This window comes from Microcaecilia unicolor, chromosome 11 (genome assembly GCF_901765095.1).
Source record: "Microcaecilia unicolor chromosome 11, aMicUni1.1, whole genome shotgun sequence".
Lineage (NCBI taxonomy): Eukaryota > Metazoa > Chordata > Amphibia > Gymnophiona > Siphonopidae > Microcaecilia > Microcaecilia unicolor.
The window spans coordinates 206,495,245-206,516,778 of record NC_044041.1 but is presented as its reverse complement, the minus strand read 5'-3'; the positions used below and the strand labels follow the sequence as shown (position 1 = coordinate 206,516,778).

The window sequence follows — 21,534 nt, the reverse complement described above, 5'->3', positions numbered from 1 at the left end:
TTTATCTTCTGACTTGCTCTCATTCTGGTTCTCTGCCTCAGCAAGCTTTTCAGCCTCTGCAGTCAAGTGCTTTCTCTAAGCACAGGAGGATAGACAGTGTGGCTGATGTGGCATCTGGTTCTCTTCCATCTCCTCCTCCTTCTGAGAGTGGTTTCTCTGTAGCTTCTTTCTGTTCTGCTATGTCAGATTTATTGGAGGAGGGAGAGCTTTTACCTGATGACGCTGATGACCCTGCGGTGGTCCGTATGTTTCATAAGGAAAAGCTTCCTTCATTTATAACTAAAGCAGGGCTGCCGAGAGACAGAGCTGGGCCCGGATCAGGGCCGCTGCTCCCCCACTCGGGCCGCAGCTGCCACCTCCCTCAGGCTACCCCCACCCCCTTTACCTTCCTGCATTTGCTTCTCCCTTGGTCTGTCACTTTCCTGTTCCTGTGTGCTGGGACCCGTTTTATCGCATTAATCACCCGGGTCCTGACACACAGGAGCAGGAGACAGACTGACCAAGGGAGCAGGACTTTCTGCCTGCCTCGGAAGCCTTGCCATCACTGGGCCTGGGAAATCTTGCCCTCTCAGCAGCTCTGAACTAAAGCCTTGGAAGTTCTCAGTATCTGTACCCCTTCTTCAGCCTTGGAAGTTCTCAGTATCTCTACCCCTTCTTCTCAACCGTCAGTTGTTACTTCCAATCTTATGATGGCAAGCACTAAGAAGCCTCCCAAGGCCTTCCCGGTGCATGAGGCAATGCAGGAGCTCATTTCAACGCAGTGAACCACTCCGGATGCTGGTCTCAAGGTGGCCAGAGCTATGGCTTGTCTTTACTCCATCTCTCCTGATGAGCTGGATAAGCTTCAGTTACTCAATGTAGATGCCTTAGTTGTTGTGGTTACAAAGAAGATGGCCCTTCCGGTAGAAGGAGGGATTTATCTTAAGGATGTTCAGGACATAAAGCTGGAATCTGCCTTGAAGACTTTGTTCAAGGACTCGGCTCTGTGTGGCCAGCAGTCTGTGGTTCTTGTGCAGCCCAGGGCTTGCCTTAGTTGGATTCAGAAAACCCTCAAGCAGTTTTTCTAGTGGCAATTTCTTCTGTTTGGCAAATTTTGGAGCTTCAGGCACTTTCCTGTTGGGACCCATTCCTCAGTTTCACTGAGGTGGGTGTGTCCATTCGCCCGGTCCTTTCCTTTCTATCTAAAGTAGTGCCTTTTTTCCATCTGAATCAACCTCAGTTTCTTCCCTCTTTTAGGAAGGAAGACTATGTTCTCCTCTGGGACCTGGAGGTTACCAGTGAGTTGTCTCACTCTGATCACCTCTTCATCCTACTGGCTGGTCCGAATTGGGAAGGTGCAGCGTCAGGGGCAACGATTGCTTGGCGGATTATAGAAGCTATTGCTTTGGCTTATCTGCTGTCAGGGAAGCAGCTTCTGAATTCTCTCAAGGCTCATTCCACCAGAGCGATTTCGACATCCAGGGCGGAATCTAAGGCTTATTCTCTTGAAAAAATATGGAGATCGGCTACATGGTCTCTTTGCATACCTTCTCCAATCATTATCATTTGGATGTTGTGGCTTGATCAGAGGCATCTTTTGGGGCATAAGTGCTTTCCACAGGGGTTTCCGATTCCCATCCTATTTGAGGACTGCTTTGCTACATGTCACAAGTCTCTGGAGTCATTTGCTGCTGATGACAAGGAAGGAAAAATTATGTCTTATCTGATAATTTTCTTTCCTTTAGTCACAGCAGATGAATCCAGAACTCTGCCCTTATTATGCTGCTTTCTTACAGGTTTGTGAGTTTTAGGATATAAGTGGTTGTTGTTTATGTCTCAATTTTGTGAGGAAGGAGCATTGTATATATGTTGCCTGATTCTTCTGCTTTGTTACGAGAAATACTGGCTGACCAAGGAGCATACCGTCCTATAAGACAGTTCAGCTCAGTGTCCTCTATCGTCACATGCTGGTAGATGGTCATAACTGTAAGTCTTTGGATTCATCTGCTGCGACTAGAGGAAAGAAAATTATCAGGTAAGCTGAAGGCGTGTCGTAAATTCCTGTCCAGGGGTGCTTGCGATAGTTTTGATGTTGCATCCAGGGCTGCCGCTCAAGGTATAGTGATGCACAGTGGTGCAATATCTGATTGGTGCCCTGATAAAGCTTTGTTCTTCTGCTGTCTGTGCTGTATTCAGGCTTTTCATGTACCAGTGCTCTGCTTGCATGGGGCTCTGAGGAGCAGCAGCAGTTGAGCTGTCCATGCTGTATTCATACTCTTTGGCATACACTAACATGCACTAGTGAGCACCATCTGCCACTGCACCCATGGTATTCCTACAAGCTCAGCAGCAGACAGCACATATCAATGCATGTTAGCATGCACCAGAGTAGTCAACATGCCCTTGCATGTAACTAGCAATCTTTTACAGTGTATTTGCCCAAATAGCCCTGCAAAGTACACAGCTCTGTCAGTCACACCAGTGTTTGCAGGGCAAACAGTACTGGGGATGGCATCATTTCTGAGGCGCCAGCCACCGCATCATCACAGGGGCTAGCCGATAATATTCAGTGGCATTTAACCGGCTAAGTACCGCTGGATATTGAGGTTAGCACCAAACACAAAGCCAGCTCTGTTGGGGGCATTCGGGGGTGGTTTCTAACAATAATAGAACCAAGGGACACAAGATGAAATTAGAATGTGGTAGGTTTAAAACAAATCGGAGAAAGTTTTTCTTTACTCAGCGCGTAGTTAGACTCTGGAACTCATTGCCAGAGAAGGTAGTGATGGCAGCTGGCCTTGCTGAGTTTAAAGGGGGTCTGGACAGATTCCTGAAGGAAAAGTACATTGATCATTATTAAATTTGGGGTTTTTGCCAGGTTCTTGGGGCCTGGATTGGCCGCTGTCGGAGACAGAGTGCTGGGCTTGATGGACCTTTGGTCTTTTCCCAGTGTGGCAGTGCTTCTGTGCTTATGAGTCAGCACTTGGCCGCTTAAGTGCTGATAGTCTGCCCTTAAACTGCTAGGCTTACTGCATAAATGGGACTAAAAAATAATATGTCCTATTTTTATGCGGTAACCCATGGCCATTTAAGGGCTGAATATCAGGTTAAGTGGCCATGTCCCTGATGCCTTTAAGCATGCTGTAGTCACCCCGCTCCTCAAAAAACCTTCTCTGGATCCTACCTCTCCTTCCAACTATCACCCCATCTCCCTCCTTCCTTTCTTATCCAAGTTACTAGAACGTGCTGTCCACCGTCGCTGCCTCGATTTTCTTTCTTCTCAACCTATTCTTGATCCGCTCCAATCTGGTTTTCGTCCCCTTCATTCAACTGAAACAGCGCTTACTAAAGAAAAAACATAAAAGATCTTCTGACAGCCACCCAATTTAAAACACAAGCTCCCAACACAGACTCAAAAAGAAGAGAGTGGCACACATCCTTGCAACATATCCAGCTGCAAACTATGCCAAAACATTTCACTGGACCCCACGGTCATTCACAAAGGAAAAATATTCAACATTAAGGAATCCTTCACATGCTCATCTTCCAATGTGGTATATACAGTGGGGGAAATAAGTATTTGATCCCTTGCTGATTTTGTAAGTTTGCCCACTGACAAAGACATGAGCAGCCCATAATTGAAGGGTAGGTTATTGGTAACAGTGAGAGATAGCACATCACAAATTAAATCCGGAAAATCACATTGTGGAAAGTATATGAATTTATTTGCATTCTGCAGAGGGAAATAAGTATTTAATCCCTCTGGCAAACAAGACCTAATACTTGGTGGCAAAACCCTTGTTGGCAAGCACAGCGGTCAGACGTCTTCTGTAGTTGATGATGAGGATTGCACACATGTCAGGAGGAATTTTGGTCCACTCCTCTTTGCAGATCATCTCTAAATCATTAAGAGTTCTGGGCTGTCGCTTGGCAACTCGCAGCTTCAGCTCCCTCCATAAGTTTTCAATGGGATTAAGGTCTGGTGACTGGCTAGGCCACTCCATGACCCTAATGTGCTTCTTCCTGAGCCACTCCTTTGTTGCCTTGGCTGTATGTTTTGGGTCATTGTCGTGCTGGAAGACCCAGCCACGACCCATTTTTAAGGCCCTGGCGGAGGGAAGGAGGTTGTCACTCAGAATTGTACGGTACATGGCCCCATCCATTCTCCCATTGATGCGGTGAAGTAGTCCTGTGCCCTTAGCAGAGAAACACCCCCAAAACATAACATTTCCACCTCCATGCTTGACAGTGGGGACGGTGTTCTTTGGGTCATAGGCAGCATTTCTCTTCCTCCAAACACGGCGAGTTGAGTTCATGCCAAAGAGCTCAATTTTTGTCTCATCTGACCACAGCACCTTCTCCCAATCACTCTCGGCATCATCCAGGTGTTCACTGGCAAACTTCAGACGGGCCGTCACATGTGCCTTCTGGAGCAGGGGGACCTTGCGGGCACTGCAGGATTGCAATCCGTTATGTCGTAATGTGTTACCAATGGTTTTCGTGGTGACAGTGGTCCCAGCTGCCTTGAGATCATTGACAAGTTCCCCCCTTGTAGTTGTAGGCTGATTTCTAACCTTCCTCATGATCAAGGATACCCCACGAGGTGAGATTTTGCGTGGAGCCCCAGATCTTTGTCGATTGACAGTCATTTTGTACTTCTTCCATTTTCTTACTATGGCACCAACAGTTGTCTCCTTCTCGCCCAGCGTCTTACTGATGGTTTTGTAGCCCATTCCAGCCTTGTGCAGGTGTATGATCTTGTCCCTGACATCCTTAGACAGCTCCTTGCTCTTGGCCATTTTGTAGAGGTTAGAGTCTGACTGATTCACTGAGTCTGTGGACAGGTGTCTTTCATACAGGTGACCATTGCCGACAGCTGTCTGTCATGCAGGTAACGAGTTGATTTGGAGCATCTACCTGGTCTGTAGGGGCCAGATCTCTTACTGGTTGGTGGGGGATCAAATACTTATTTCCCTCTGCAGAATGCAAATAAATTCATATACTTTCCACAATGTGATTTTCCGGATTTAATTTGTGATGTGCTATCTCTCACTGTTACCAATAACCTACCCTTCAATTATGGGCTGCTCATGTCTTTGTCAGTGGGCAAACTTACAAAATCAGCAAGGGATCAAATACTTATTTCCCCCACTGTATCATTCAGTGTAAAAAATGCAATGAAGGGTGGTGCTACATAGGAGAAACAAGTCAGATGCTAAAGAAGAGATTTAATTTACATAGACATCATTAGAAAAATGGCAATACCAACAAGGATGTCACCTCTGTGGGGCAGCACTTTACAAAACCAGAACACTGTACCAGTGATTTTATGGTAAGAATACTGAAAGGGAACTTTAAAAACAATACAGGAACGTAAGACCTGCTGGGGGGGGGTGTCGCGCGCCTCTCGGTTCCGCTCATTCCGTGCTCCCTCTGCCCCGGAACAGGAAGTAACCTGTTCCGGGGCAGAGGGAGCACGGAACGAGCAGAGCCGACAGGCACACGCGGGCGGGCGGGCGGGCGGGCGGGCCCCCCCCCCCCCCCCGGGGCGGACCACACCGCACCCACCGCCCTCCCCCCTTGGTACGCCGCTGCTGCTTTGTCACCCTTTTATCACCGTGCACCTTTCCCTGTCCCTCATCCACCCAGCTCTCCCTGTCTCTCACCTAAACCACCCTCATCCCATTCTTCTAGCTTCCGCAGATCTTTTTTCATGTTTTCCACTCCCTCAGGAGTGGAATATAAATGTATTCTGTTATATTCTTATAATATTCAAGAGTATAACAGAATAAATATTAAATGTATCTGTCACCCTGCAATGAATTTGCTAACAAAACTATGTAAGCCACATTGAGCCTGCAAATAGGTGGGATAATGTGGGATACAAATGCAATAAATAAATCTTCTACTATAATAAAACTCACCCTCAACGTTCTGAGGACACTGACGTCAGTGAAGCCAAGCCCTGACTTCCTTCAAAAAGGTTCGAAGGTTCGTGGTGGTGAAGCCACCAAAATTGCTCCGGGCCCTGCCCTCGAGGGCGGAGCAATGGCAGAACAACGAAGGGGTTGGCAGGGAGGAAGGCGGGGGGGGGGGGGGGAATCGCTCCGGGCCCCGCCCTTGCGTCAAACGTCATGACGTTGGGGGCGGAGCAGTGGCAGAACAACAAAGGGGTTGGCCAGGGAGGGAGGGGGGTGTTGGCGACGAAAACCTTGCTAGCACCCGTTTCATTTGCTCTGAAACGGGCCTCAGTGTTGCCAGGTGGGCGGTTTTACCGCCCAATTGGGCGGTTTTCCGCGAGACGCCGCGGGAAATTTTTGCCCGCGGCGGGTTGCGGTTTTTTGGGCTGCTTTTTGGTCTTTTGGGCTGTTTTTTTGGGCGTTTTTTTCTGCCGCGGGGGGCGGGGTTAGTGACGTTTTGGGCGGGGCCGATGATGGAGGAGGCGGGGCCGATGACGGGGGAGGCGGGGGCTGATGACGGTGGGGGCGGGGTTGATGACGGCGGGGCGGGGGTGATGACGTGGGGGTGGGGGTGTCAGGGGCGGGGTTTGAGTTTGGTTTGGATTTAGGCTGGTTTGGGTGGGAAAAAAATTTTCCACCTGGCAACCCTGACGGGCCTCTTTTACTAGTAAATTCATAATACTCTCCCCCATAATGTACATGATTATGTCCAATAAAAAAAAAGGTATCACCTTATTTTCTTTTCCATGTTTTATTTTGTTCTATTTGTAAAGACACTGAGGCCCCAGAGGCAGAGCCCACCACCAACTTCCTGCCTCTCATCCCACCCCTTAACCAATAAATTCCCCCCCCCTCCCACCAGTGTTGCCAGGTGGGCGGTTTTCCGCGACCCGCCGCGGGAAATTTTTGCCCGCGGCGGGTTGCGGTTTTTTGGGCTTCTTTTTTGTCTTTTGGGCGGTTTTTTAGGCCGTGGGGGGCGGGGTTAGTGACATTTTGGGCGTGGTTAGTGACGTTCTGGGCGGGGCCGATGACGGCGGGGTTGATGATGGCGGGGGTGGGGTTTGAGTTTGGGCGGGTTTTGGGCTGGATTTAGGCTGGTTTGGGTGGGAAAAATTTTTCCCATCTGGCAACCCTGCCTCCCACCCTGGCTTTTTTTCATTGCCTCCAGAGGTTGTTAAATCCAAAGAGCTTAAATCTTTCCCCACCCAAAGGAGCCCAAAACCCACACAAAGTTATTAAACTTGCCTTAAAATATTTTCCCCTTCCTTTTTCTAGGGAAAACAGCCCTCTCTTACCCACAAACAGGGCAGGGTTTCCTCTCACTCTGAAGACTAAACCCGCTCTGCCCAACTGTCAGCATCGCCGTATCCCAGGTTACCGGACCTTGGCTTGGGTTCCAAACCCCACCCGGCCAATCAGGGACTCCCCAAAAAATTCCGGGTTTTTTTTTCCTTGTACGGTTTGGAATGTTCAAACCCCAACCGACATTTCCATTTTACTTTTATTTTTCCCATTGATTTTAATGGGAAATTGCAAAAATATAAATTTAAAAGTCATTTTTCACCCAAAATGTCCCCAATTCCACCCCAAACTCAAGCACAACCCCCTCCGCTGCCCTATAAACTTAGTTTTCAAATGTACCCATGTTTTATGTCCGCCCAACTATTTTCTACCAAAGGACCCCTAAAAAAATCCCCAAATTAAACCTGTATCAAAAATTAAATCAGCTCCGCCACCTCGAATTTACTAATTTTAACCCTTTTCAAACCTCTATTTTGACCCCATTTAAAATAATTAAACCCCAAAACCAACTCACCAGAAAAATCACTAAAAATTCCCCGACAAACCCCTGATTTTTTAAAAAAAATAAAAAACCCCGATTTATACATTTTAAAAATAAGCAAAATACAATTTTGGCTCCAAAACCCCCCTTTCCTGAACGCTGATTTTCTTCTCACACGAAGACCCCCGAAGTCCCGTCGCAAAAATTCAAACCGGGCCCCAAAATTTAGGCCCAGGCTTCGGCCTTCCCGGAGCTCTTCCCGCAAAGCGCGCCCCCGATTTGTGCATGTGGCCGTGCGCGGTGCGCGCACGGACACACGCACCCGCGCCAACTTCCTCCTTCTCCCGGGCCACGCAAACACCACACCAAGTTAAACCCCGCCCCCGACTTCATCAACCCCAGCCCTTGATTGGCTTGCGTGGTGGTTCCCATAGCAACAGAGGCAGCGCGCGGGGATTAAGCAAGGAGGAGGTTGCCAAGGACAGGAGATTTACTAAGTGCTTGTGAAGATCGTATGTGCAGGTCCCGGTCCCGGTCCGGGGACACCGGGTACGTAGGAAGTGACGCATGGCCCCCCCTTCCTCCTCGGTAGCGTCGCCGCTAGGCCCGAGGGGAGGGGAAATGTTTTTCTTTTCAGTTTGGAGTGACTGTCATTTTTTCTTTATTACTTATGCAGGTGTCAATGTATTTACTCCCTCTTTAAGCAGTTTCTTGAAATTCATGCTGGAGGGGTGTGTGCCAGAGACTAGTGCACCCCAATGCACCTTGATAGGCCCTCCTGCATTTGCCAAATGCACATTTAGGGTTACTAAGTGGTTCCAGATTGGCCTGATAAGGTTGAGCCAGTCTTGGTTTTACTGCAGTGATTTATAGTTTTACTTGGGGACTTTGGAAATGGGGTAAAGCTAGGAGTGGTTCAGTCTTCAGTGCCATCTGGGCTGCCAAGCTAAAGGGAAGCTTGTTACTCCTAGGTTTTAACTTTTTACACAGTGCATTGTTATTCGTTGTTCTTATTTTCTTTCAGGGCTATGGCAGAAGTCCACATTATTGGGCAGATCACGGGGGCAACTGGCTTCCCCCAGCATAGCCTCTTCTGCAAATGGGGGATCCATGCAGGTCAGAGTCAAATTCTCTTTTGGAAACATTTATCTAATCTTTTTTTTAACTCAAATATTTTATTGACAGTTTCTTTTTCAATAACAGAAAAAAGGAGGAAAAACCCCATTGTAGAGAACAATGGGCAATATAGAATCCAAAACCAAACACGTTCTCTAGACCTACAGTAAGGGAAGAGGTACATCAAACATAACCAGCTAATCCTGTATATAGTAATTCTCACCTCCAACGTTCTGACGCTGCCTGGGACTGTGGCTCACTCGCATGTGGTCTGCTACCTGCGGTAGATAACACTGACGTCATACATCCCTTCGAGTCTGCTGCTTTCCCTTCTGTTTGCTCTGACTCTGGTCCCGCCCTTGCGGAAACAGGAAATGAGGGCGGGACCAGAGCGAAGAGAAGGAAAGGCAGTAGACTCGCTGATCCTGCTCGCTTTTCAATGCTGCCGACAGGACCCCAGTAAGAGAGGGGGTTTGGCGATTTTAGAGGGGGGGACTGGCACTCGGAGGGAGGACAGAGAGAAGGAGAATGACAGAGGGAGGGAGGAAGCCATGGAAATCAGAGGGCAGGAAAGAGGGTCGTGGGACTTGGAGGGTACAGAGGGAGAGAGCGAGAGGGGGTGGGGGAGGAAAATCGTGCTAGCGCCCATTTCCTTTTGTACTGAAACGGGCCTTTTTTTTACTAGTGATTAAATAACAGAAAGGAAGATGCGAAGAGTCCATAGGTAAATTTCCAGAGGCTTCCAAATTATACAGGTCTTGTGGTATCCGTTTTTTTTTTTTCTGAAGCGGACCGTTCAGATTCTGTATTGGGAAATAACAGCGTTTTAGAAAGTACATCACTGGTGGTGTTAGCATTTTAGAATAGGATCTGCTGATGTACAATCTGTTTCAAAACGCATGAGTAATGGCCATCCGTGTTCAGGTTATGTTCAGCATGACCACTCATTTTACAATATGAAACATCCAAATTTATGACTGGGGTAAAAACAAGGGATATGGATGTTCCTATGCTGCTGCAATGATGTACGTGTTATAAAACAACATAGACCTCCATGTGGAGTGGAGTAGTAGCTTAATGGTTAGAGCAGCGAGCTGAGAACCAGGGGCTCCTGTTCAGATCCCACTGCAGCTAATTGTGACTTATTTTAAATTGTGAGCCCTCCAGGCCCAGTGACAGAAAATACCTACTATTCATAGAGACTGGAAGGCTCCTAGCCAATGTCAGAATAGCTGTAGAGAAGACAAAATGTTGGAAATCTAGTGACTTGAAGGCTTATTTTCAAAAGAGAAGGGCACCCATCTTTCGACACAAATCGGAAGATGGGCGTCCTTCACACAGGATCGCCCAAATCGGTATAATCGAAAACCGATTTTGGGCGTCCTCAGCTGCTTTCCATTGTGGGGACGACCAAAGTTCACGGGGGTGTCAGAAGCATAGCGAAGGCGAGACTGGGGCGTGCTTAACACATGGGTGGCCAGCAATACTGTCCTTAATTTCTTCCATGCCTGCATTTAATTTGGCTAGTTTATCACCAAGGAGTTGTAAGGATCCAGCAGGTTGAGGAGCTCATCTCTGATCAGGAGGACCTCATGGCCACGACGGAGGGTCGAGTGGAGGATCAGGAGAACTGCAGCTGCCGAAATAACCTTCGGATCATCGGAATTCCTGAGGCTGTCACGGATACAGAACTGAGGACTTTGGTGAAGCAATGGCTTCCGAGACAATTGGGGCTTCCTGCAGAGGCCAGCCCGGTTCAAGTGGAGCGGGTGCACCGGATCGGGGTGCGGAGGGACGACAACAGAAGACCGCGGTCATGAGTACAAAATTAACCTTTTTGCGGATGACATGCTAGTATTCCTGGGTCAGGCATCTCGGGGGGGGGGGGGGGATCCCTCTCTTGATAGATCTTGTTCAGAAATTTGGTTCATTTTCGGGGCTCAAGATCAATTTTGAGAAATCAGAAGCGTTAGCGCTGTCTACTAATTGTGGTCGACGGGTCCAATGAAATAAATAAAAAAAATACAATTAAAAAAAATTGAACCCAGTTCTAGAACAGGAATTCAGATTACTGGATCTAGTAAGATTGACTTCCACTACATCTTTCTTTCCTTCATGTCCCAAGATATGTCATCTGCCATAAAACATGTAAGTGATACCTGGTAGCCATATAATAATCAGTGTTTAAGAGAAATATAGACTACTCTGCTCAGCTGGTCCCTTCTGACTTCCTCCACATTGGACAATCGCGGCTCCTCCCCTCTCCCTGACGTTTCCCTACTCCACCTCCACATTGGGCACTCGTGGCTCCTCCCCTCTCGCTGACATCACGATTATCTACATGATTGACACCGCCACCGGATATCTACTCCATGAGGGACACCACCACCGGAAGCCACCAGGCAGCCTCAGAACGTTGGAGGTGAGCTTTATTATAGTAGATAGCAGAATACATTTATAACATTCTCCCAGAAACCATAATGTACATAACATTCCATCCCCATAAGCAAAACAGCCACAACACATAAACACATATGCAGCGCAAACCCCTGAACTCGGGGCCTCTGATATCCTTCCTGACCTACACTGTATAACATACTTAAACCTATTCCTGGCAAAGAGGTACCTTTCCTCAGGTTCATGTTAACTGAGGCACAAAAGAGTAGGGAACTCTGAAGGAGTTGGTTTTTTTTTATTGTCATCTGCTGTGATAACTGAGGAGAAGAGCTGTTAATAACATATGGAAATAATAAATGGAACAATGTATTGATAGGCCTTATACCTCGAGAGGCTTTACAGAAGTAACAGAGCAGTGCGTTCCAGTATCAGTGACGCCTAGACATTCCCTGACCTGAGTTTAAGGTCTCTGTTTACAGAATTAAGCTACTGTCCCCACATGCAGAGCTGTTTAATAACCCAAAGCCTTTGTTTAATTTCCTGACAGTGATGGAGAACAGTGTGTTGGGATGCAGGCATGCTGTACCGTTCACTCTGCAGGGGGTTGGGAGCTGACCTCTTTGTTTGTTCTTCAGGTAGTGCTTGGAAGTTATTGTCTGGGGTGGCGGAAGGACAGACCCAAGTCGACAATCCCCAAAACGAAGAGATGGCTTTCTGGTCCCATCCCATCGACATACACTTTGCCACGAAAGGCTTGCAAGGTAAAAATGTTTGTGGCCTGTTTGTATCGCTCTGATGGTTACCGGGAATTGGAGGAATGTCGAAGAGGGTGGTATTCTGCTCTCTAGGAGCTGTGAACCCCTTGTACTGACTGCCTGAGTAACCCCAGAATGGAGACGTAGGGAGTTAGGGAAAACCCAGCATGTGGCACCAGAACAAAACCCTTAATTAAAGAGTAACTAATTCTTAAACTAATTTAATTTTCTGAAGATGAGTGCATATATTCTACATTACATGTGTGCAGCAAATCATTCCATGAGAACTGCTCCTGTAAAAAAAGAGAATGCGAGGAGAAGGATCATACAGGTCATTAGCAGATCACATAACCACTGATACAGACCGCCTTGGTTCACCAAGCTGTCCCATACATGCGGTGTGAGGGGGCCTTTTATTAAAGGTTAGCTTGAGTAATCTTCAGCAGGTCCTATTTTATTCCTATGGGCCCTTCTGCAGATAACTGGAGCTGATCTTTTGTAAAAGACTCCCTAAATTAGCTAATGCAAATGTTGCCTGCCTGCTGGACTGATTTTTGTGATGGTTCATCAACAGTATTAAATATTGTTAATTAAATATTTTTTTTATAATACACGTGTTTTGATAATAATCTTCCATATTCTGGATAATGTGGTTTCTTGCAGTGAGACTTTTAAGCCAGGTGTGCTTGCTCCTGCCCTTACTGGTGATATTTTCGGGCATTCACCACCTTAGGAAATAATTTTGCCATATTTTCCTTTTGAGCCTCCCTCCTTCCAGTTTCACACCATGGCTTTTGTCCTTGAACTGCGTCTTGTACGGAAAATCCTGCCCGACAGATATTTGAATGTTTGTCACATACTCCCATTTCTTTTCATTTCTCCAGCAAGCACAGGGTTTAGTATTTTAAGCCTTCCTGAGTAATTATGAATAATTTCTATAGTGCTGCTAAATGTGTCCAACAGTTAGACACACAATCCTTGCTCTGTGGAGTTTTCAGTAGGGTGGAGCATCCAGGACTTTTTTCATGTCATTTTTGTTTGGATTTTTTTCTTTAATTTCTAACAAATGTTAAGTTTGCCCCTCTTCTTCAAAGTGCACATGATGAGGGAAATTCAGTAAATGGCGCCCCAAGTTAGGCACTGGGATGATGTGCGTTAAGCTACTATTCTGTAAATGGCGCAGAACGACCTATACAGAATACTAGCTTGCTGCACATTTCACAACTAACTTTGGGTGAAAGCACTTAAAAGCCGGTGCCCAAATAATAGTAGTTGGCGCGCAAATGCAGGTATTCTATAACATTGAACCTAATTTCTGAGAATGCTACTGCCCCTTTGGAGCTACACGCTATGAAATTTCCAAAAATACTAGGAGTAGGGGACACGCAGTGAAGCTACAAAGTAGTAAATTTTAAAACGAATTGGAGAAAATATTTCTTCACTGAATGTGTAATTAAACTCTGGAATTCGTTGCCAGAGAATGTAGTAAAAGCAGTTAGCTTAGCAGGGTTTAAAAAAAAGGTTTGGATGGCTTCCTAAAAGAAAAGTCCATAAGCCATTATTAAAACGGACCTGGGGGAAATCCACTGCTTATTTCTAGGATAAGCAGCATAAAATATATTGTACTTTTTTGGGATCTTGTCAGGTACTTGTGACCTTGATTGGCCACTATTGGAAACAGGAGACTGGGCTTGATGGACCTTCGGTCTGTCCCAGTATGGCAGTACTTATGTTTTTATGTTATGCTATAGAATAGGGTATAGGTCAGATCAGTGTGTAATTCCTAATTATTGCTAATTAAGTGCTTATTAATGCCACTAAGTGTTGGCGCTTAATTAGCTAATTAGTTTACATGTAGATCTGTGCTTCACACCCAAAATTGCACCCCCAACTCTGGGCAACCTCTAGAGAGTTTGGCATTATATACACGTAGTGTGCCCTCTACATCCCTAGCTTATAATGTGGTCAAGGCACACAGATGACAAATACGAAGTTCAGGAGCTTTATTGTAGAAAAGTAGTTGAAATGAACAATGCCGTAATTGGGGGTTTAAGTTGGTGTTCTAGTCAGAATTCAAATGCAGTCGTGGAAGGGCCCAGCTGCAGAAACTCAGGAAAACTCCTTCTTATACAGGTGCGGGACCCTGTATTGCTTTAGCAACCCTTCCCTGTCCTCTCGGTAACCTGTTTTTAAAAATTATTATTATTTTATTTATACATCAGGGTGAAAGGAGCAACCCAAACAAGTATACAGCCAACTTAGTGATTTCCCAGTAGGCAGTGGTCACAGATCTTCAACTCAGAAAAAAAACTGTACAACTATGCACAGTCCATAATGAAATCAACCGGTCCCCTGGTGTACTTGCATCCTGCTGAACTTTTTATGAGTACCCCTCCCTTCCAGAAATCCTCCACAACATCCGATCAGCAGATACATGCCCTCCCATCCACACCCTTGCAGTTTCTCACAACTAGCGCTTAAAGGCTTGCATGGGCTTCCTTCTACTTCCAAGAACAATCAAATCTGGCAGATTTTGCAGAAATAATCATGAGAAAAGCATGAGAATCATGGAAAATTCTCTCTTCCAATACCTTAATTCCTGCTCTGACCTGACATTATTTTTTTACAGCGGTAAAGCATTTTTGTTTAGGGTTCTGTTTTCTCAGCATTGGGGAACTGTGTGCGCTAAGGCCTGGCACGTGCATTGTTTGCCGCTCTAGACCCTTCTGAACATTCTGCGCAGGTAAATGCAGATGCTAGAGCCCGCATTTACTATTGAGCATCGGGGCCTGACTGTGCAAATACAGGATTTTAGACTGAAAGGTTTTCATTCTCGCACTCTCCTAGGTTGGCCCAAGTTGCACCTGCAGGTTTGGCATCAAGACTCCTTTGGCCGCCTTGAGCTATATGGCTACGGCTTCTGCCACGTGCCCTCCAGCCCTGGCTTCCACCAGTTGGAGTGTGTGACCTGGCGCCCTCAGGGCTCCTGGCAAGAGCAGCTGTCCCAGCTGTTTGTCGGAGGTGGGCCTCAGCTGAAGAACAGTGACCTGATCTATAGTGGGGCTGACCGTTACCGTCTGCGGACCACTGCCATGGGAAAGATACACCTGCAGCTGGGGATCCTACTGCGCCACTTTGACCGCTATGGAGTGGAGTGCTGAGACGCGGACACATTCTGGAATCATCCTGTAGTGCTGTGCCACACCCTCTCCACTAATAATTTTTAAGAACTTTTTTTATTGAAATATATTCAAATTCAGTCCTGCTACAGCGATGTGTGTGTTGTCGAAGATGGCACAACTAGAGAATGACACGGGGACAGGGAACCGCGGTAACCGCGGGATGGAGACGGGGACAGAGCTTGTGAGGACGAGGCAGGGACAGGGGTGGGGATGGGGCAGGGACAGAGCCCACATGGACAGGGGACAAACTTTGTCCCCGTGTCATTTTCTACTTTGAAGCTTGTTAATGAACTGGACTGTTATGTTTAAGTGATGCCTACAAAGATATTTTGATTTTTTTTTGGAAAAACAAGCAAACATACTGGCCACAACTAGCAAAATTTGCATGGGGGATCCTGTACATCCTGTTACCAGCACATCTTCTAAGAAGACAACTTCTATTCCAGGAAGGACTGTGGAAGACAGGAGAGCTAGATTGAATCCTGAGATTGTTGATGGTTTCTTATTTATCCACAGATTAAAAAACCGTAACAGTGCTTCATAGGGCATATTTTTCCCCTCTAGGGCATATAGAATGGGTTGTATTTATACCCCTGGACATTTTAACAGTGTGAATTAGGATTCCCTGGTGTAATAGAAATCAGCTATTGTTGGGGTTGGAAGGGTAGAGGGTGGTGGTAGGAAGGAGGATTATTATAGCTGCTCGTTGTTACTATTGTTCTCTATTTGTAATTTATACACAACAGTTGCAAAGCATATTGTTCCTTTTTATACTTTAATAAAAAGAGTTAAATAAATAATCATAAGTGTTTGAGGCTTTAGCAGATGAGGTCAGAGGGGACAGGGACAGGGCCTGCGGGGACGGGGCAGGGATAGAGACAAACTTTGTCCCCGTGTCATTCTCTTGGCACAACTGCTGCATGACAGGTCTGAAAGAAATTGGGGAAAAACATTATCTAAATGCTAGAATTTATCTACAACAGGAGGGGAAGTGAGGAGTTGTACACACAGCCTAAACCACTCTGCCAGTTAGTGGTTAACTACCTGAACCCAGGGTAAAATTACTGTACGTGATCTGTTATGGTTTATTTTTATTTTTGTTACATTTGTACCCTGCGCTTTCCCACTCATGACAGGCTCAATGCGGCTTACATGGGGCAATGGAGGGTTAAGTGACTTGCCCAGAGTCACAAGGAGCTGCCTGTGCCTGAAGTTCCTCAGTTCCCCAGGACCAAAGTCCACCACCCTAACCACTAGGCCACTCCTCCACTGTTGCTACTATTTGAGATTCTACATGGAATGTTGCTATTCCACTAGCGAAGTCGGCCCTTGCAGATCACCAATGTGGCCGCGCAGGCTTCTGCTTCTGTGAGTCTGACATCCTGCACGTACAGAAGCCTGCGCAGCCTTCTACATGGAATGTTGCTAGTGGAATAGCGGAAGACAACCCCTGAGGAAAGCCTGCTGGCTGAAACACGGACCGTGTAGGGTCCTATTAAACTTTTCTGGCGCTCTAACTCCCTTGTTTTTTGGTCTGTTTTGGGTTGTCTTCCGCCTTTTTTTGTGTTTTGTTTTGTCTTCACGGGAGATTTGGACTTCTCTTTTTGTATGCTAGTGGAATAGCAACATTCCATGTAGAATCTCCAATAGTATCTATTTTATTTTTGTTATATTTGTACCCCGCGCTTTCCCACTCATGGCAGGCTCAATGTGGCTTACATGGGGCAATGGAGGGTTAAGTGACTTGCCCAGAGTCACAAGGAGCTGCGTGTGCCTGAAGTGGGAATCAAACTCAGTTCCTCAGGACCAAAGCCCACCACTTAACCACTAGGCCACTCCTCCACTGTTGCTACTATTTGAGATTCTACATGGAATGTTGGTATTCCACTAGCAACATTCCATGTAGAAGTCGGCCCTTGCAGATCACCAATGTGCCCGCGCAGGCTTCTGCTTCTGTGAGTCTGACGTCCTGCACGTACGTGCAGGACGTCAGACTCACAGAAACAGAAGCCTGCGCAGCCTCATGGAATGTTGTTAGTGGAATAGCAACATTCCATGTAGAATCTCCAATAGTATCTATTTTATTTTTGTTACATTTGTACCCTGCGCTTTCCCACTCATGGCAGGCTAAATGCGTCTTGCATGGGGCAATGGAGGGTTAAGTGACTTGCCCAGAGTCACAAGGAGCTGCCTGTGCCTGAAGTGGGAATTGAACTCAGTTCCTCAGGACCAAAGTCCACCACCCTAACCACTAGGCCACTCCTCCACATACTACTACAAATCATTTTCTACCTGTAAAAGGTAAGAAACCATTAGACCCTCTCCTTTTGGGGGGCTTTTCTGTACTGTTCCTGGTATGGAAGGCAGCAGCCGTGACTGGGAAGTACCCTGATGACAACTGTAGATGAAGCAACACCCAGATAACAGCAGGGCTTCCTAAACCTGCCCACATGACCCCGTTAGATAAACTTACATACATAACATTTCCATATGCAGGGTCTGTAATCTCATTTACATTCACTGTATGTGTTCTGAAAACTGATCTGGTTGTGGGGTTACCAGGAGAGGTTTGGGACGCAACTGGAGGCTTCTATATTGACCCTGACCACCTTGGCATATCTTCAGAATCAAGCAAAAGGCTGAACCAGGTTGCTGTTCCCTTGCTGATAACATTAAATATGTGTCGGTCTGCGTCCGCTTTGGAGCTGGGGCTCCAAGAGAACCTCACAGTGGTTGCACTCGTTCCTGTGAGACAGCCGGATAGCAGCTCACTGCTGTTCCCTCATGCGTTACTCATTACGTCAGCTGAGATCATGTGTAAAATGAATATGTTTGCAATTTATAACCATGTACCAGTGAGATTGGCCTGGTAATTTAGCACCAATTAATGTGCCCTCGTTTCACGCTCCTGGGTCACCGTTTGTCCTTTTCCAGGAAAACCTGTTTGCAAACAACATAACACAGTTCCCAGGGCTTGGACTTTAATTGGTGCAAGCAGGGCGAGAAAGTAATTGGTTATGACACGTGTAAGGAGACAGTCTCTGGCCTAGGGTTTGAGGACCTGGTGGCCACCTCCTTAGCACTTTGGCTTCTGGTTTTAATTTAGGAGTTTATTTTGTATTCCTTTTAGTTTTGTATAAATACATCAACCTGGTGGTTTGGGGTTTTTTCCAGAGCTGGTGTAAGGAGGAGGTGCTGTTGAGAAGTGATGGATGTAAGTTAACCTAAATGGGGAGGGGGCTGAGGGAGTACTGAGGTGTGGGAAAACGGTAACGGAGTTCAAACATGCGTGGGATATGCATAGAGGAATCCTGTGCAGAAGGAATGGATCCTCAGAAGCTTAGCCAAAATTGGGTGGCGGAGCAGGTGGGGGAAGAGGGGGTGGTGGTTGGGAGGCGAGGATAGGGGAGGGCAGACTTATACGGTCTGTACCAGAGCCGGTGATGGGAGGCGGGACTGGTGGTTGGGAGGCGGGAAATACTGCTGGGCAGACTTGTACGGTCTGTGCCCTGAAAAAGGCAGGTACAAATCAAGGTAAGGTATACACATATGAGTTTGTCTTGGGCAGACTGGATGGACCATGCAGGTCTTTTTCTGCCGTCATCTACTATGTTATGTTATTTTTCCAGTGTTCATTGGTTAAACACTGCTTTCTGCCTGGGTGCTTTATCAGTGTTTATACTTTCAAGCTTAAAAACAGGTGCCCTACTTGCAGTGTTTCAGTGCTTATAGAGTCCCTGCCCCTGTTATTGGGAGAAGGCACAAAGCAACGCCTGCTGTTACAATTGTTATGCTAGCTCGTTACAGTACACTTTTTCTTTTGCTGTGACTTGTAAAAATCTAGTTATGTTTGTCTGATGCCATCTAGTGCCTTTTAATTTCTGTGCATCAGCTATGTTTTCTGAACCATTTCTGGTAACCCTCATTCCTGTGCTAGAGATTAGCAGCTGGTTAGTGTGGTAGCTTGATAACTGTTCACAGGACAGGACCTACTCAGTAATTGTATCACAGTAGGTTCTGTGCCCTTCCCTGGAAACACAGCTTAGTTAAGGGGAGGAGGCAGGGGAGGAGGGAAGGAGATGCAGACTACTCCGGCACTGGCATTTAGAAACCCTGCTGAAATAAAATATCTGAAAGTCTGCCCCTTGCCTTTTCCAGCCTGTGTTGTGCACATGATGCATCCCAGCAGCATGGAGTGAGTTAGAAGGGTCCTTAGGAGGTGACAGGCCAGGCCTTAGCCAGCGACTGCAGCAGGGTCCATGGAAAGAAGGTTTGTCAGGTCTCTCCAGCCTGTGCTGACCTGAAAATGGAGCTGCATTACTGATAGGTGCAAGCAATTCAGGAAATATTAAAGGAGCAGAGAAAGGCCTTAGTTCATTGATACAATGGGAAAGAAACCAGTCTTTTAATTAGATGGCTGCTTGCAGTCTTTTAAAGGAAAACACAACCTGATTCTTGTCACTTATTTTCTTCATGTCATAACTTGGTTTGAAAAGATCTTGTTTTGTCACTAGCAGTAAACTTCAACAGTCAGCCACAGACATGGTTATTATCCGCTAAGACACTTTCAAGGTTTGTTGGCAGCATTGAACAGAGCCAGCATCCTGAAGGAAACATGATTGTTGTAGAGAAGATACTTCTTTCACTGGGAGGCTTTTGCTAAACCAACCTCTCTTCCCCCATTCTCTGTCGCTGTGGATAACACTCTCATCTTCCCTGTCTCATCAGCTTGTAACCTTGGGGTCATCTTTGACTCCTGTCTCTCTTCTCAGCACATATTCAACAGACTGCTAAAACCTGTCGTTTCTTTCTCTATAAAATTGCCAAAATTTGTCCTTTCCTTTCTGAGTACGCTCCAGAACCCTTCTCCAGACTTTTATCACCTCTCGATTAGACTATTGCAACTTGCTTCTCACAGGTCTCCCACTAAGCCATCTCTCCCCCTTTCAATCTGTTCAAAACTTTGCTGCACGACTTATATTCCGCCAGTGTCGCTAAGCTCATATTAGCCCTCTCCTCAAGTCACTTGATTGGCTCCCTATCCGTTTCCACATACAGTTCAAACTCCTCTTATTGACTTACAAGTGCATTCACTCTGCAGCTCCACTCTCCACTCTTGTCTGTCCCTACACTCCTCCCCGGGAACTCCGTTCACTGGGTAAAATCTGCACCCTTCTCCTCCACTGCTAATTCCAGTGTCGCGTGCTCGAGGACCTTGGCATGCTGTCAGGCTTCTTCCCCGGGAGCACTGGGTTCGTGAGCCCATGGGCCACTACCGTGGAGCGGCAGTGGCAGGCAAGATCACCTCCAAGGTAGAGATGAGACAAAACTGGACCAGAACCCCGGACTGGAGTTCTACACCGGAATACACGGAACTGGAACGCACCGGACGGGTGCGCACTGGAGTGGAGCCCACTGGACTGGAACACACTGGAGGGCCCCACAGGACTGGAACATACAGGAGTGAAACCCGCTGGACTGGAACACACTGGACCTAGGCTTCACCTACGCTTGACCACCTTTCCCCGAGAGTTGAGCCCTCAGGTTCTGGCAGCCGGTAGGACTTACAGGAAAACCCGGAACTGGAACTTGCAAGCAGGAACAGCAGGAATGAAGATCCAGGAGTGCCCCCTGGCACCTAGGCGCAGGCAGGGCCGACAGGCAGGGACTGTCCGGGTTCTGGCAGTCGGCAGGTTTAAACACAATGACTAGTAAACTGTACCTAGGCTAATAGAAACGCTATACCCAGGCAAACCAGTCATACACAAGAAACATACACAGAGCACACTCAGGAGACTTGAAAGCTATACACCAGCTAACAACCAAGCTGTGCCCAAGCTAACAAGTCATGCACTGGAAACAAACACAGAGCACTAGCAAAGCTATACACAGGCTAACAAGCCACACGGTGCCTAAGCTGGCTAGTCTAAACAAACACAGAGCACTAGCAAAGCTGTAAACAGGCTAACAAGCCACACGGTGCCTAAGCTGGCTAGTCTAAACAAACACAGAGCACTAGCAAAGCTATACACAGGCTAACAAGCCACACGGTGCCTAAGCTGGCTAGTCTAAGCAAACACAGAGCACTAGCAAAGCTATACACAGGCTAACAAGCCTCACGGTGCCTAAGCTATCTAGTCAAACATAGAAACTCACAAAGAGCAAACACTGAAACAGTGTACAGAACACTCTATACACCAGGGCCCTAGATGAACAATGCAAAGGCCAGGGCTGTAGTCTCTAAGTGATTAATAAAGCCCTTCCACACCACAGACACAGCTGCAGCAATCACCTTGCATCCAAACAGAGGCTTGACACACAGAGCAGTCAGCCCAGCGGGAGCCATCTTGAATACTGGCATA

General features: G+C 46.8%; 1 protein-coding gene across 1 annotated transcript; it reads left to right on the top strand.

Moving 5' to 3' along the window:
* The first annotated feature begins 8,194 nt into the window (after positions 1 to 8,194).
* On the top strand, positions 8,195 to 15,345 carry LOC115480765 (B9 domain-containing protein 2-like). Its single transcript, XM_030219662.1, has 4 exons — positions 8,195 to 8,271; positions 8,747 to 8,838; positions 11,871 to 11,996; positions 14,838 to 15,345. Exons 1-4 carry the CDS (start codon positions 8,237 to 8,239, stop codon positions 15,149 to 15,151), a joined length of 567 nt encoding a protein of 188 aa, XP_030075522.1. The 5' UTR covers positions 8,195 to 8,236; the 3' UTR covers positions 15,152 to 15,345.
* The last annotated feature ends 6,189 nt before the right edge of the window (positions 15,346 to 21,534 follow it).